At 48.8% G+C, this 16,755-nt stretch overlaps 1 protein-coding gene across 2 annotated transcripts; it reads right to left on the bottom strand.

Moving 5' to 3' along the window:
• Positions 1-5,192: 5,192 nt before the first annotated feature.
• Positions 5,193-16,186, bottom strand: TMED3 (transmembrane p24 trafficking protein 3). 2 transcript variants are annotated; one of them, XM_032624813.1, is made up of 4 exons: positions 15,845-16,186; positions 13,908-14,156; positions 11,148-11,259; positions 5,193-6,055 (listed from the first exon to the last, which is right to left on the bottom strand). In XM_032624813.1, the coding sequence occupies exons 1-3, from the start codon at positions 16,019-16,021 to the stop codon at positions 11,185-11,187; spliced, it is 501 nt and encodes a 166-aa protein (XP_032480704.1). In that variant the 5' UTR covers positions 16,022-16,186; the 3' UTR covers positions 5,193-6,055; positions 11,148-11,184. The 2 variants fall into 2 exon arrangements, with proteins under 2 accessions (XP_032480704.1, XP_032480703.1); XM_032624812.1 differs by lacking the exon at positions 11,148-11,259 and having other exon boundaries at positions 15,845-16,177.
• Between the last annotated feature and the right edge of the window lie 569 nt (positions 16,187-16,755).

The raw sequence follows: 16,755 nt of genomic DNA, 5'->3' as shown, positions 1-16,755 counted from the left end.
GGAATGCACTGAATCTGTAGATTGCTTTTGGTAGTATAGTCATCTTCACAATGTTGATTCTTCCAATCCAAGAACATGGTATATCTCTCCATCTATTTGTATTGTCTTTAATTTCTTTCATCAGTGTCTTATAATTTTCTGCATACAGGTCTTTTGTCTCCTTAGGTAGGTTTCTTCCTAGATATTTTATTCTTTTTGTTGCAGTGGTAAATGGGAGTGTTTTCTTAATTTCACTTTCAGATTTTTCATCATTAGTGTATAGAAATGCAAGAGATTTCTGTCAGCACTTGTTCTTAGGCTTTCAGACCCAGACCAGGACTTTCACCATTGATCCCCTGGTTCTCAGGCCATTGGACTCAGACTGAGTTATGCCACTAACTTTCCCAGGTCTCCAACTTGCAGACGGCAGATGGTGAACTTCTCAGCCTCCATAACCACGTGAGCCAATTCCTAAAATAAAATTATTTGGTTTTATTGGTTCTTTTTCCTTGGAGAACTGTGACTAATACTCCAGTCTAGAAGAAATGTCCCACCTCAGGGGCACCAGAATCACAAAGGACAGAATCAGCTCCAGCCTGCAGCCACACTCCAGCTGCCACCCTTACACACCCCTGACCAATTATTCCTTGATCAGAAGTTTCCATCAGGAATGGATTTTACTAATCTTATTAACTTATTTTTCAAGGCCTCTTGAGATGACCAAATAGCTTTTCTCACTTGACACTTCCTAGCTGTATGGCCTTGGGACAAGTTGAATAAATTCTCTGCGCCTCAGTTTCTTCATCTATAAAATGGGAATATTAATAATCCTTATGTCATAGAGCTGTTGTGAGAATCAGCTGAAATGATACACAGAGAGCACTTAGAAATGTGGACACAGCAAGAGCTCAATAGAATTTCTTTTGTAGTTGTCATCATTTGTATTCTTAAACCTTAAAAATAAGAACATTAGCATTTACACTTTCTCCTATCTTCCCCATTGCCTGTATTGTTCTTTTTAAATCATTAGAGTTTATAAAATTTATTCTAACTAGATTTTCCATAGTTGTCTCATCTCAGGGGTCTATTTTAATGGATGAAACACTTCCTGACCATCTGCCCTTTCTATGATGGCTTCTTTCCTTCCTGGTTCTCTAGAGCTTTTCAGGAGGTTAGCTTATTCAATAATGGTTCACGAGTGCTCTGTCCCGAGTTCCTTCCAGCTTTAGAATGGTCACCTGCTGCCTTTGTACATGAATGACAAGCTAGCAGTTTGTAATCTTCTTTAGTCTACGCTCTCTTTACCTAAATTCCTTGTAGACGCTACTTTGCCATCTGTCTCACAGTAAATGTCATAGAAAAGTTGGAGAGCACATGATTTCCTCTTGTCGATTGCTTGCGCTTTTTGTCTTTGCTGTTAATGTAACATAGATGTTGATAGTTTCCTTATCTTTTTTTGAAGCTCAGTAACTTCACTAGGATATGTCTGTGTTGATCATTCTTCTTCAATTTTTCCTAAAATGCAAGGTACCCATTTAAACCAAGGATTGGGGTCTTCCTTTATTTCTATTAAAGCTTTCTTTTTTTATGTCTTTAGATTTGTTGTGGTGGTTCTACTTTCTTCTTCAAGGATCCCAATTATCTGCATGCCAGATATCCTTTGTTATACAGATCTCTCGGTTTTCCCCTGATAACTTCCAGCTCTTTGTTTTTTCCCATTTTATCTTTTTTAATTTCTTTATTTTTTACGTATTTTATTTTTGGCTGTGTTGGGTCTTCATCACCGCATGCGGGCTTTCTCTAGTTGTGGCGAGCGGGGGCTACTCTTCATTGTGGTGTGCGGGCTTCTCATTGTGGTGGCTTCTCTTGCTGCGGAGAACAGGCTCTAGGCACGCAGGCTTCAGTCGTTGCAGCAGGTGGGCTCGGTAGTTGTGGCTCACGGGCTCTAGAGAGCAGGCTCAGTAGCTGTGGTACACGGGCTTAGTTGCTCTGCAGCATGTGGGATCTTCCCGGACCAGGGCTCGAACCCGTGCCCGCTGCATTGGCAGGCAGATTCTTAACCACTGCACCACCAGGGAAGCCCTCTATTGATTTCTTAAAATCATCAATACCAGTATCTTTTCCCAAACGAGACAAGAACCTTTAGTATACCCTCATTCTCTTTAGTCTCTCTGCCTGTCTCTTAAACTCTCTGGATCTTGTTCAGAATGGCAGTATTTGGTTGGCATGTATTTTCTTTCCTCCTTTACTCTGGCCCAAGACTTTTAGACAATAAATCTCAGTTCTCATATGTTTTACCGCTGCCTCTGAGGTTTAGTTCTCTTCTCCTCTGCTGTGGTCCTACGTGCCTGAGATTTCTCAGTGGGTTTTCATGTTTACAATTTGGCTAAAGTCCAGGGTTATTTTATTCTTGCCTTTTCTATTTAAAAAATGTGCCCTCATTTTCTTCTTGCATGCAATGTTGCTGTTGAGAAATCTAATTTAAGTCTGATTGACAGAGGATTTGTTTTTCTCTCTGGAGGCATTTGGAATTCTCTCTTTGCCTTTGGTATTCTTAAATGTCATTATGTGTCCACATGGGGATTCACCTGGTCAAACCTCAACCCTGTTTGTCACTCTGAGAGGCTTTTGCTCTGAGATCTTACTTTCTTTCATTCCAATATATGTACTTTTATTATTTCTTCAAATATATTTTTTCTACTTCAGGTTCACCTATTGTCCATCTCTTATCTCTTCTATTTTCACCTTTCCTATCTATTAGCTTTTTTTTTTTTTCTCTTTTTCTTTTAATAATTTCTCCTTTCTTCCTGCTGCCATCTAGGACGGTTTTTCGTACAGATCAGCTCTATGTCATGCTTTTATTTCCTCTGGAGTAGTCTTCATTTCTACTTTTATATTCCTCATCCGTAACATTTCCACTTGGTTCTTTATTACAACTTCTTGCTATAGCTAAATATTATTAACATTTTCTCGTTTAGAGTATACTTATTTTGTTACTTAAAAATTGGGGTCCACATGTTCCAACAACTTTGCTTCAAATGACATGGTTGAATGGTGGTCAAGGTGTTATACCTTTTTGGTATCCTTCGGGGTCTGGTTGTTTCTGCCTGGGTATTCATGTTCCCTTGGGGTCTGGGAATGCGTATTGACAAGGGCTAAAGTCTAGGACCTAGCTGGTGTCTCTGCAGAGGATTTAATGAGGTGGCGGGGGAGGGAGCCCCAGGATGGAGAATCACAATGGGTAACCCTCATTTGCTAATACTTGCCAGCCTTGTTGTTCAATGTTCACTTTATATTTTTTATAATTCTTAATTTTTATTTTATTTTTGGCTGCATTGGGTCTTAGCTGTGGCTTGCAGGCTCTTTGTTGCAGTGCGTGGGCTCCTCTCAAGTTATGGCGTGTGGGATTTTTCTCTCTCTAGCTGTGGCGCACGGGCTGCAGAGCACGGGGGTTCTGTAGTTTGCACATGCGGGCTCTCTCATCGAGACGCGCGAGCTCAGCAGTTGCGGCGCGCGGGCTCAGCTGCTCCACGGCATGTGGCATCTTAGTTCCCAGACCAGGGATTGAACCAACATCCCTTGCATTGGAAGGCGGATTCTTTACCACTGGACCACCAGGGAAGTCCCTTAATGTTCACTTTAAACACTCGGAAAGAAGAGCCTTGGGATGAGAGAGTGGCCTTAGTTTTTAATCCACCAGCCATGGATCTTAGGGAGGGGAGGACAGGGAAGAGTAGACGCCCTGGGGCAGCTGGTCAACCACCGCTCCCCACCCAGGGACAGGGCCTTTGCTCTGTCCTGGTCGTGCCCTACACAGGCACCTGCGGCCTGGCTGCTGCCACTCAAATCATGGCAAAGGAGGGGGGCCATGGTAGCCCCAAGGCAAAATGCAGGAGAGGCAGGCACAGCATGTCAGCTTCTAAGAGGAAACAGTCACAGTACATTGCGTAATCCAGGGAGTGGCACATAAGGATGTGCTGTATTGTTTTTCACTACACTGCAAACGTATTTCATAAAAAAATCTTTTATATATACTTGGTACTTAGAGAAGAAATACCATCAAAACTTTATGAACAAGTATAAGTAGGATTTATCTTTCAATCAAGCTAAGTAAGGCTTATGGAGTTTCTATCTCATGGGATTGTTTATTTTGTTCCCTACAATGCACTGTTAACGCTTGCTAGACAGCTCAGGATTTCAGATTTCTTGGTAGGTTTTTTTTAGGACAGACATCGTATCATCTTCCCTCAAGACCTACTATACAGACACTTGATCAGTATGCATTCATCTCTTACTAAGGGGCAAGGCTGTTCATCTAATAACTAATATCTATTAAGAGCTTAGTATATATCAGGCATTATTCTATACACTAAGAAATACAGCAGTGAACAAAGTCCCTACCTTCATGGAGCTTACATCTAGACAATAAACAAACAAGTAAACATATCTGTCAATGGTGATAAATGACATACAGAGAAGTAAAGCAGAGACAGAGACACAGAGGGACAGGGACAGGTGAGATGATGCCATCTTAAACAGAGTGGTTAGGAGAGACCTCACTGACAAAGTGACACTGGTTAGGAGGAAATGATGGAGCAGGTCATGCAGATATCAGGGAGAGGGTGTTCTAACAGAAGAAACAACCTGTGCAAAGGCCCTGGGGCAGAAGCATGGCCTGGTGTGATAGGAACAGCAGGACCTGGAAGACATGGGAGAAGTGAGTGGAGGGAGTAGGGTAGGGGATTTCCAGGGCCAGAGGCGGGGGTGCCAGAGGCAGGATTTCAGAGACCATGGTGAGGACTTTCATGAGCTGTGAATGACATGCAGAGCCCTGGGAAGGTTCTGAGCAGGAGTGACAGGGTCTGACTTAGGTTTTAAAGAGACCACTGTAGCTGCTGTGGAAATGGCCTTGGGACAGCCACTCATCATTGCTCAGTCTTTTCTTTTTCTGTTCTTAGCCCCTCTATTTGGATTAAATGATGACTCAGTTGTTGACAGTAAGCACTAGGGTCTGAGAACACAAAATAACCAACTCCCTATTTCACTGTTTTCATTCAACTGAGAGTTATTTACTACTCCCTCCACAAACGTCTACACGTAAAGATCTCTGAGGCATCACTTGCTCTATTATGCTGTAATTAATTATATGCACACCAATGCTCCCCATTAAGCCGTGAGCTCCTTTAGAGCAAAGAAATAATGGCACAAGTCTCCATGGTGCTCACAGACAGTTTTTATTAGCCAGAGTCCTGCCTTCTAGGAGATACACAGCCAACCAAGGCACCCAGCTACCATTTTGTTCTTGCTTGCGTGGCTGATTCCATGGCTCACCCGGGATGGGGATTTCTGCAAAGCCGCTTCAACGCCTGGTTTCCACAGGTACAGAGAGCTCCACGTGAGGAAAGGCCAGACAGGACCCTGTCTCCTCCACACGGGATAGGACACACAAGCCAAATGGGCCATGCGTCGTGGAGCAAAAAGAGAGCCCTGAGCTGCCCCCTGGAGGCCTGGGCCCTTGGGGTTCCTCCTACGAGCCAGGCCATTGGATGGCTGCCTGCCTGCCCTCCCACACTGGCCAATCCCTAGCCTGATTGTACCCTTTCTGCATTCAGCGTTTCACACATAATGCAGCTGGATGCCTTCCGCTTTCTGGGCTCTATGGGCTTTGGCTGCTGGAGTACAAGGACCAAGCATCTGAACAGAAGGCAAGGTGAGAACATGTTACCCTGTGCTCTTCTCCAGGCAGCTCCTGGGTCGCACCCACCAGCCCCAGGAGCCTGTGACCAAAGGGAGCTGCCCCGTCCTGGGGTGGGAGGGGCCTGGGAGCAGAGCGCCCCAACTAGGAGTGGACCATCCTACTGACGGGTCGCTTTTCTGTGAAGAAGCTTTTCAGCAGCAGCACCTGGCTGAAGCTGACCACGAACAGCGCGATCGTCTCACCAACAGACCAGTAAGAGACTCGGCTATTCAGGTCTTCGGCCCGGGCCCTGTCCTGGGCCTCCCGGAGCCGGTAATGCGTCTGAGAGTCAATCACCGTCTTCAGAGCCTCGTGGATGGTCACACAGGCGGACTCCATCTAGGCAGGAAGAGAAGAGCAGTCATTGTGAACCTTCAGAAAAGAAGAACAGGATCCAGCACACACACAGCAAATGTGATCTTCAACATCCTCGGTAATTTCTACTGGATGCTAGCTATGTGTCTGTGCTAAGGATGGGACACGGTCATATTCATAATAAGCCTAACTGAGGCTCAGAGAGGTTAAGTAACTTGTTCAGAGTCACACAGTTAGTAGATGGCAGAGTCAGGATTTAAACCCAACTGTCTGAGTCCTGAGCCTATGCTTTCAAATACTGCCCTGTGTTCTTATTTACTACTCACCATACCCCTGACAGGCAGGGATCATTACTCCCAGTGTTAAGGAGGACTGACTGATTGCTTACTGCATATACTGTGCCCAAGGTCACACAGCTAATGAACGTCAGGGCGTGAAGTAAACCACAGTTGTGTTGGACTCGGAATCTACTGTTCATTCTATTAAATTTGCTGCCTACACTTCTATGTATACCCAGAAACACATGAAGACATACACTTCTCATGTACATAGACCCACACACACAAACATGTGCAAAGACATAGACATGTGTGTACATAAATGTGCGCACACACATGCATATACTCACACATAACGCATACTACTTCATAACTTCCTTTACCTGCTAAAATATTACGTGTAGCATGCCGAACTCTGAATACATCCCACCCCCACTACCAAGGTCCCCTGCTCCAATCCCAGGAAGCTGTGAATGTGATGAGCTGCCACTCCTGTGATTATGTTACATGTCACAGCTGACCTTAAGAGAGGGGGACCATCCAGTGGGCCTGACCGAATCACAGGAGCCCTTCAGAGCAGGGAGCTTTCTCCAGCTGGTGGCTGAAGGAGAAGTCAGAGAGGCTGGATTCAAAAGAATTCAGTGCACCGTTGTTGGCTCTCAAGATAGAGGTCACATGCAAGGACCAAAAAAAGGCCTCTAAGAGTGGACAGCACGACAGCCAACAAGGAAACAGGAACCTCAGTCCTACAGCTGCAGGGAACTAAATTCTGCCAACCACCTGAATGAGTGTGAGAGCAGATTCCTCCCCAGAGCCTCCAGAGAAGAGGCCAACCCAACCTGATTTCAGCCTTGAGACCCTGAGCAGAGAACCCAACCGAGCTGGCCCACGCTTAGAGCCTACAGAACTGTGAGATAATGAATGGCTGTTGTTTTCAGCCATTAGTAGTAATTATTGATTCAGCAATAGAAAACTAAGATATTATGCCTGTGAAAGAACATGTGTTCTTACTCACAGGCAACCTCTAAAGCAATCATTTTATCCAAAACCCAGCAAATTCTATCCCAACAATAAGTTCTTGTGCTACAGAAGTTCATAAGCATCCAACAGACGTTTGTTTCCCAAATTCCAAAGGTGAACTACTTATAAAGCTCAACGTAAGAAGCTAGAAGGGACCAAACCATTGTGTCACCACCTTGACGGACCCCCGTGAAACCCTCATTTCTCTCACAAATTGAACGGTTTCTGGATGCCAAAGGGGAGACTATGACCAAAAAAAGAAGTGGCCCTTACTTGCTTCATAGATATTCTTGATTCTGGGCCATTCAAGGAGCTAAACTAGACTACGTGAGGAGAGAAAAGCTCCCCTTTAGCCTCTAGGTTGACAAGGCAGCATCTTCTGTCTGACAACTGGTCTACCTCCTAGGGGCATGGGTTTCCTCTGCACATGTTGGCTGACCCCCTCATTCTGATCTATAGGGAAGAGGCGGTGAAATGTCACATGGAGGGAAAACTGACAAGGTCACTGTGTACGAGATGGAATTAGTGGACCTCGACTAGGCATCAGGTCAAGGGGCAGAATCCACTGTAAAGAACAAGAACAAGGTTGTTTGTGCTTCACTTTTTCCCCCAAGGGGAAACTTGATCCTGCTTTCTCAGTGATACCTGCGTGTCCTATTTTTGGGCTATATTACGGTCTTCTCTTGCGACTGGAGTTAGCATGGGGCTTTTCACCTTCCCGACATTTGGTAGGCAGGGTGTAGAGGGATACCTCGGAGATACTGCGGGTGTGGTTCCAGACCACCACAATAAAGCAAATGTCACAATAAAGTGAGTCACAGGGATTTTTTGGTTTCCCAGCGCATATAAAAGTTACATTTACACTATACTGTAGTGTATTAAGACTGTAATAGCATTATGTCTAAAAAAAAAAAATCAATGTACATACCTTAATTAGAAAATACTTTATTGCTGAAAAAAATGCTAACCATCATCTGACAACACAGGGTTGCCCAAAACCTTCAACTGTAAAAAATACAGCACCTGTGAAGTGCAGTAGAACAAGGTATGTCTGTACCTACAGATGTGTGATGTTGAGAAATGGACAAATGATCCTGAGAAGGGTTCCTGACATCAAGAAGTTGATTCCAAAGGGGACTCCTAAGTGACAACTGACTTCAGATGCCAATCACCAGAGGAGACCTCTCAGGGTACAGACCTCTGCACTGGAGACGGTGGTGGCATTGCCCCTCCTCGCTCTCCTGGTAATGCTTCCAGAGTTGATGAAGGCATGTCAACTGTCACAGAGGAAGGAAGGGGACTAAACTGTGAAGGAACCAGGAAAGAGGTCACAGAGTGGAGTCAGGCTTAACCTACACAAACCTGTGTCCAAGTGGAACCAAGGTATAGCATTTGTAGACGCTTCCCTACTGTGCCCTTCCAGTCACTCCCTGTGACCATGACACAGGAAGGTTTGGTAAGGCCATTAGTTCTATATTTATAGCACCCTGGTGATCTTCAGAAGACCACGGTTATTGAAGGTAGGGCTGGGGAACTCAGGAGAGACACCTCTCAAAATGACACTACAGGAATTCCAAATCATACTCAGTTTTCGCTGATAGCCCAAACTACACTAATTCATTCTTTCAAATGTGCCTATTTAATTTATTAAGTGCCTACTCGCCTTCCAGACATTGTGCTGGGCCCTAGGAACTGAGAGATGAAATAAGTCAGACACAGTCCTGGGTCTCAAGAAGGTCATAATTTAGAGAATGTTATCAGCTTCCTGCAATGCCAAAAGAGCTAACAACAGAGGGGTGAGCGGAGCTATAGGAACACCTCAGAGAAAGCTGCTAATCCTGCCAGAGATGGAGGTGTACCTGACACAGGGAAGAGATAAACTGAACCTTGACAGATGGGCAGCATGTCACCAGGCAGAGGATGAGGGGAAGGCATTCCACGCAGGAAAAGCATGGCAGGGCTTCCCTGGCAGCGCAAGGGTTAAGTATCTGCCTGCCAAGACAGCGGACACGGGTTCGAGCCCTGGTTGGGGAAGATCCCACATGCTGGGAGTAACTAGGCCCGTGCACCACAACTACTGAGCCTGCGCTCTACAGCCCGTGAGCCACAACTACTGAAGCCTGTGTGCCTAGAGCCTGTGCTCCGCAACAAGAGAAGCCACCGCAATGAGAAGCCCGTGCGCCGCAAGGAAGAGTAGCCCCCGCTCGCCGCAACTAGAGAAAGCCCGCGCACAGCAACGAAGACCCAACGCGGCCAAAAATAAATAAATAAAATAAATTTATTTTTTAAAAAAAGGAAAGAAAAGCATGGCAAAGAGCACATGCAGAGCCTAGTACGTGCAGCCCATCGGGGATATGTGAGAAGGATGTCATGGGTAGGTGGAAGCTCACGGTAAAGGCCTTGAGAGTCAAGACTTTAGCACGAAGCTCTGTGAGCAGAAGATTGGCAAGGCAAGGATCCCACTTTAAGAGAACTTCCCTGCCAGCCATGATGCAGAGGTGGACTGGTGGTGGGGAAACCACTTTGGTGGCTGCAATTCTGCTGGGAAGAAAAGACGAGGCCCTCAATTAAGAAGGTCACCAAGTGGGCTAAGAAGAGTGGATCTGGGAGCGATTTAGGGGACTCGGTAACAAAGTAGAGAAGATCATTCTTGAAATTAGTGGGATGAACAGAGATACACATATACATGTGTATACATGCACACGCGTGCCCGTGTGTATATGCATGCATGTGTACACGTAGACATGCATACACACGTTTAGAATGTATAAATACACAGAGGCTTTGTTTTTAAACACTAGGGAAGGGCTCACTGGTTTTCCAGGCTAGAATTCCACCCTCCGTGTTTATTTCCATCACAAGCTCATTCAGAAACTCAAGATGTACATTACACTCACTTGAACTGGGAGCTCCTGGGACCCCTGAGCCCTAGCCCAGGCATTCAGCGGTACAGGCTGGTACCTCCAGCCTCCTCCCAGGGTCCAGAATCACTGGAGAAGGAGTCGGGGTGGGGGTGCGGGGGTGGTGGAGGAAGAGAAACGGAGGAGGACACAGAAACCACGGGTGCCGACATCCCGGGCAGAGGACACATCAGATATGCCATGTAAGGCATCACTTCAAAGATGGATCAGATGTCATCAGCCAGAGACCAGCACTGCACTTCTATGAAGAGGGCCTGAGGTCTTTACAGGAACCACCTCAGATCCGATCAGTGACAGGGAAGGAAGCGAGTTCTCAGGAGGTAACAGAACAGGAGGTGGTACTCTACGGCTTTCCTGGCGTCTAAAACCAGCAGACACCTTTAGAACCTGGCACGGGCCTCACAGGAGACCCCAGGGCCACACATCACCAAGATTCACAGACACCTGGAAGCATCCCCTTACCGTAAAAACATGCTACTTCCCCATCCACTGGGATCTGCCGTTGGCGTTAGTCTAAGATACCACTTCAGCTTGTTCCCACAAAATTTCAGTTAGGCAACCCAGCCAGCCTGCTTCCTACCCAGCAGGAAGCCAGCAGAGGCCCTTCTGTTGCAAAGAGCCCTGTTTTCCCAGGGCCATGGGTCCCCAGCTCTCCCGCAGTGAGACCTTCACCCTGCTGAGACCTCCAGCCCTGGCTGGTTCAAAGTGTCCAGGCACCTCACGGGGATTGTGGGCACCGCTCCATCATGACAGTTAGTCTCTGGAGACACCCTGACCTGTCTCTCTCCCAGGAGCATCCCTTTCCTCCATCCCATGCCCACATCCCACCCCGTCTCTACCACCTGCTGATGCCCAGGTCTTCACTCTGTAACCGGCAGCAAATTCCTGCAGCCTCACCTCATCAGGACCTCCACGGATAGATGCACTCGGCTCTTTATTTTATTTTATTTTTTGGCCGCGCAGCACATGGGATCTTAGTTCCCCCAACCAGGGATCGAACTCGCACCCCCTGCAATGGAAGCGCAGAGTCTTAACCACTGGACTGCCAGGGAAGTCCGCGCTTGGTTCTTTAAATTCTTCAAGAGCTCAAAGGCAGCATCGCAGGAGCCGGCCTCAGAGTAGAGTTAGGAAAACCTTTCATCTTCCCTCGGCCACCACTGAGGCAGCCCCGGACCTTGGACCTCTGTCAGGAACCTTCAGCTTCCGCTAGGATCTGCCCAGACTCTCAGGACGCCCAGAGCACCTCAAGGGTGGCCTCCCTCAGCAGCATCCCTAGCCCACGTCCTCTGCCAGGAGCCTGGTCACGCTGCCACTCGGGCCGAAGACAAGTCCCTCTGGCCTGGAGCCCTGGCCCGGGACGCGGTCACTCTGGATCCTATTCTTTCACCCTGGGGCTGCTACTGGTGCCAGAACACACAGCCTCTGGCCAGGCACTGAGCCGGATGAAGCCTCAGGGGAAGAGAGAAGACAGCTGCAGGTAGAAAGGGGATCCATGCCAAGCAAAATAAGATCAGGGCCGGTGAGGAAAGTCAGGTGATGCCCTGAACACCTGCACCTGCTGTTCTCCCCACCCAGAAGGCCTTTCCTCCTCCCGTGCCAGACACGCTCCTAGGCAAGCACCCAGAGTGTTGCTTTAAGCTAAAACTCTCCCTGTGAAGACTTCCCTGACCCTCCTGGAAGAGTCAATTGGTCCATCCCCTGACAACCCTCACCCTTAAATCTCAGCTCTGATCAGAGCATCCTGGAGCTCCGTGGTTCACAGGGTCGCATTCCACACAGGGCTCCTGACAGCTGGGACAGCGCCCTCTGACCTCATACTCCCACCACCCGGTACAGTGTGCAGACTGAGCACGGGCCCACCACAGGCGAGCGGGAGCTGTCTGAGACAGGCACAGACCAGGCAGGGGGGTCAGAGGTACAGAAGGAGAAGGAAACAGCTCTTTTGCGGCTGGGCGGAAGGAAGGATGAGTTCCCAGATGTAGAAGAGGGGAGGTGCAATCACTCCTTCCTGCAACAAAACCAAACTCTAATTCTAAGGCTCCAGGAAAGAACGTCTCTAGTGCGCTAACCCGTAAAGCCTTTTCTCTACTGGTTTCTTTTCCACTGCTTAGAGAGAGAAATCCTTCAGCTCAGCTTCTGGAGACTCATAAAATCTTCAAAACAGAAGCTATTTCAATCAACGACCAACAGACCTCCTGAGAGGATAGGTTATGAAAGATCCCACACATAAGACACACCCTGGGCTGGAACTTCTAGCAGCAGTCATGCCGCTAAGTTCAAACGCACTGCTGTCCAGTGGAACTCTCCATGCGTGGGCACCAGCCACTTGTGATTACTGAACACTAGAAATGTTGGTACAGAGCAAACAAGGAAGGGGATTTTTAACTTAATTTTAATTAAATGTCAACAGCCATGTGTAGATAGCTGTTACTGACCGGACAGTGCAGTGCTAACCTCCAACTGCTCAGAGAATGAGCCCATGGTCAAAGCCACAGAGGAATGGGGCCTGTGGTCACCTTGGAGGGCAGCCCAGAAGGTAATCTGGCATTGCTGGAGACTCAGATGCTCTGGCTTTGGGTGTGGAACAGGTGCAGCCACAGAGGATCATTCCTGTCTCGCAGGTTTCCCTGGGTCCTGCCACTCAGTCATTTGAAAACTATTTGGTGAGCTCTTATTCTGTGCCACACCCCAGGCACTGGGGCGCTGGGGTGCTGGGGATTCAGGGGTAATACAGAGTCCTAGCCTCAGAGCCTGCATATGGAAGGGAGGGAAAAGCTTAAATAGCAGGAGGGAAGACTGAGGGAGGAGGCTGGGGTCGGATTATAGTTAACCGTGACAGCCATGGGTGACAGAGATGACTATCCGTCCTCCAAAAGTGTCACCGTTTCTCTTCCAGATTGTGAAGTTTGTTGCTAGGAATTGACTGCCCAACTGAACTGTATTTGCCGCCTTCGTTTCATCCAGTCTATCCACAGGACTAACTATTCCTCAACAATGAGATATGAGTGGGTGTGATGGCGTCACTTCTGGGCCAGGGCTTTTAAGAAGCAGATGGGACTTTATCATTCTCTCCTTCTTTTGGTGGCTAGAAACAGAAGACTCTGAAGCCCTAAGGGACATCAGAAAGATGACAAGAAAGAAGGAGCCTGGCTTCCTGAGTCACTCCATGGAGGAAAGTCCTCCACCCCTATTCCCACTCTCTGGATTATTATTTGAGTGAGAAAAAAAAAAAAAAACTTTCATTGTGCTAAGCCATGGATATTTGGGGTTTATTTGTTATAGCAGCCAGCCGTTGTTACCCTAACTAATATATACCACACAAAGGAGGACCGGTCTTTCTCATGTAGATACGTCGTATCAGCAGAGAGGCATATGCTATGTGTACTTTGCAAGCGGTGCTGTGTCAAAGACTAAATGGGAATGCAGGAATACCAGAGGAAAGCATGGCAGGGATCCAGTTAAAGAATGGAGAGGAAGACCAAAAGGAGGACATAGTGTCTTGTAGGACTGGATGTGAACAGAGGGGCAGAGTCAATACTGAGACTTCAGACTGGAGCTGGATAGCTGGTGACCGCTCATCAGCCAACACGGGCACAGACGAGGAGGAGCAGGCTGGGGGCGGGGGGGGTTCATCTCAGCCTGTTAGCGTCCACTCACCTGGGTGAGAGCCGTGACTCTGTTGCCCATGTCTGGGAGAATGGGGGGCTCATCGCCCACTTGAAAGTCAAAGTAGACGGTCTTGTGAGAGAAGGTGGAAAACTCGTTACTGAAGCAAAACTGATAAACTCCCTTGACCTCAGCCTGGTGTGTGAAGCTGTCATACTGCTTCTTGGTTTCCCTGTAGATGGTGTTCCCCAGGGGGTCCTCCACATAGCAGTCAACGTCGTAGTGGCCTCCAGTGATGACCTGACAACCACAAAAGACACCCACAGTCTGCTGTTACCAGAGAGGCAAACGCCACTTACCAAAGGCCGACCAGGCAGTGATTACATGTCCCAAACATTTTTTTCATTTAATCTTCACAGTCTTCTAAAGGCTGACACTCCCCGATTTACAGAGGATGACACTGAGGCTGAGAGAGCTGAAGTTAACTGGCCATGGTCATGCCGCTTGAAAGTGACAGAGCTAAGACTCGAATCCATGTCTGCCTGATTCCCAAAGTTTTGCTCTGCAAGAGTGCCAAGAGACTAATCCTCCCCGTTTTACAGAAGAGGTAACTGAGGCTCCGAGGTTAAGTAAACTGCTGAACGTGTCTGGTAAACGTTAATATTATTGCTGATGGAATGCAAGGGGAAAGCAAACATAGACTGAAGCCTTCACAGAATCAGTGATTACCGGAGGTGGGAGAGCCCTCGGGAATCATTAGTTCAAACTCTAAACACAGGAAAGATAAGACCTGCAAAGGGCAAAAATCACAAAGGTGGTCAATGACTATAACTAAGGTCCATCAAAGAACACAGTCAATGGCCTCCATCTGCTTCCAAATGTTAAAATTTCCTTTTGTTCAGATGGAAGAATTTGCTTTGTGATTAGTGAGCTTCCTAATGCTGGAGGTGTGTAAACCTACGCTGAACCTGCTCTAACAGGGGTTCCTGACCTGGCAGGGACCAGATGACCTCTCAGCCCCCTCCATCCTCACAACGATCATGTTTTGGTGACTGTATCTATGTTACCCCTGTTAACCCAGCTGCAATTTCCACACTGTCCACGGACATGTGAAAGTGGCCACATCAGTGACTCAGAGGTCATCACACATAGTGCTGTCCCCAAGCACACGCCTCTTTTAGTGGCTTTGGTCAGAGAGGGCCCACCATATGGCCTGCCCCTACTCCTGCTTCCCGTGCCAATTCATCTCTGGAATGCCTGTCAGTATGTGTCCACAAGCAGACGCGGGTCTGGGTATAATTCCCACTCAGCTCCCTACTCTTAGATCTGCTCACTAAACCTTAGGGGCAGATCTCTCACTCAAGACCTGCTCCCCTGAACTGTGAGCCATGAAATCTCTCAAAGGAGCCAGGACTGCAGGAGCTAGGAGCTTTTCTGAGCCATATGGCAGCAGCCATAACACCACTCCTTAGAAACACTGCCAGGGCTCAAAGCCTGCGCTGACACCTCCTTTCCAAAGCGCCATTTCTCATCACTTGCCGCGCTCACCCCAACTTGACTTCAAACACTGGAGAGAGGGAAAAATAATGCCAAGGACCCATTTCCTCTCACTGCCATTTTTCAGTACAGGCGGGGACAAACTGGTCCAAAAAACTTGGGACAGAGAGCCTGTGTCCAGCTAATCAGACATGGCATTCCTTGGAGTCAAGGGGCCTGCAGGTCATTGAGGACAACTCCCCAGGATGCAGGACCCGCCCCCGGGCATCCGCATCCAGGTAGCGCACCTGCGGCGCTACCTCCCGCCCTGGTTAGTCGGGCCTGTCTCGAGTGGGCTCTGACTTCCTCGCGGGTAAGTCAGCTGGTCTGTGGTCATTCCCGCCCCATTCAGCCTCTTCGGCTAATTCCAACCACTCCAGCCTGGGGCGCACCAGTGACCAATGGAGACCTGGAAGGGGGAGAGGAGGCGCTGCCGGGCGCCAGGGCCTCACCTGGTAATCCAGGGAGAACTTCACGCCCTGCTCCACGTCCTCGTGGAAGCACTGCTTGGCGTTGTCAGGTAGCTCGAAGGTGAGCTCCGCGCCCCGCGGCCGCTCCGCCTGCAGCAGCAGCAGCAGCAGCAGCAGAAGGGGCAGCGCGCAGGCGGAGCGCGAGGCCACGCTGCCCATGATGCTCCCGGTCCAGTCCCGTGGGCCGCGGCTCGGGCGTGCGCTCCTCGCGGATGGGACGGTGGCTGGGGTACCAGGGATAAGGTACAGGGACAGACGTGGCGCTTGCGGGGCGCTGCGCTTCCGCGAGGGCGGGCGGCTTAGCGCGCAGCCGCGCGCTCGGGGGTGGTCCCGGGACCGAGGCCAGAGAGCGCCGCGGCCTCCCCCCGCCCCTTCTGCACGCTGCGCCTGCGCGCTGGCTGGGCTGGCGAAGGGGACACGCCCCTTCCCCCGCCCCGCGCTGTTCTGCTAGGGCGTCTCGGCGAAGGTGAGGCGGGACGCCCATCCCCAGCGCGCACCTCCCCGGAAGGGCCCTCTGCCAACATCCCTGACAGACGTTTTCTGTATCTTCTGGGACCCGCAGGCTTGAGGATTACCCGGAATTGGCCCAGGTCCACGCAGTCCATCCTCTCTGGCTGCAGCAGCACGAAGCCCATGGGGTTTTACAAGGTACAGGCTCTGCTTCTGACTGGCTCTGTAACTTGTCTCACGCTTCTCTGGAGAATCAGTCTCCTGGTCTAGAACTGGGTGTGCCCAAACCTACTATCCACAATAGCAAGGAAGGCTAGAGGAAAGATATGCAAACTCTGGGGACCCAACTAACACCCCCTTTCTCATTCCCATCCCCTTCCCAAGGTGAAAAAGTATGCCACGGGGCAGGGGGGTTGATTGGTGAGAGTAAGTAAAACCCCACA

This window comes from Phocoena sinus, chromosome 2 (assembly GCF_008692025.1).
Source record: "Phocoena sinus isolate mPhoSin1 chromosome 2, mPhoSin1.pri, whole genome shotgun sequence".
In the NCBI taxonomy this organism is placed as follows: Eukaryota; Metazoa; Chordata; class Mammalia; order Artiodactyla; family Phocoenidae; genus Phocoena; species Phocoena sinus.
This window is presented reverse-complemented; position numbering and strand designations above follow the sequence as displayed.

Coding starts and splice junctions, on each gene's coding strand:
- TMED3 (XM_032624812.1), bottom strand. CDS start 16,021: ATGGGCAGCGTGGCCTCGCGCTCCGCCTGCGCGCTGCCCCTTCTGCTG. Junction 14,157..15,844: donor AGTTCTCCCTGGATTACCAG/GTGAGGCCCTGG, acceptor TGTGGTTGTCAG/GTCATCACTGGAGGCCACTA. Junction 6,056..13,907: donor GAGTCACGGCTCTCACCCAG/GTGAGTGGACGC, acceptor CTTCCTGCCTAG/ATGGAGTCCGCCTGTGTGAC.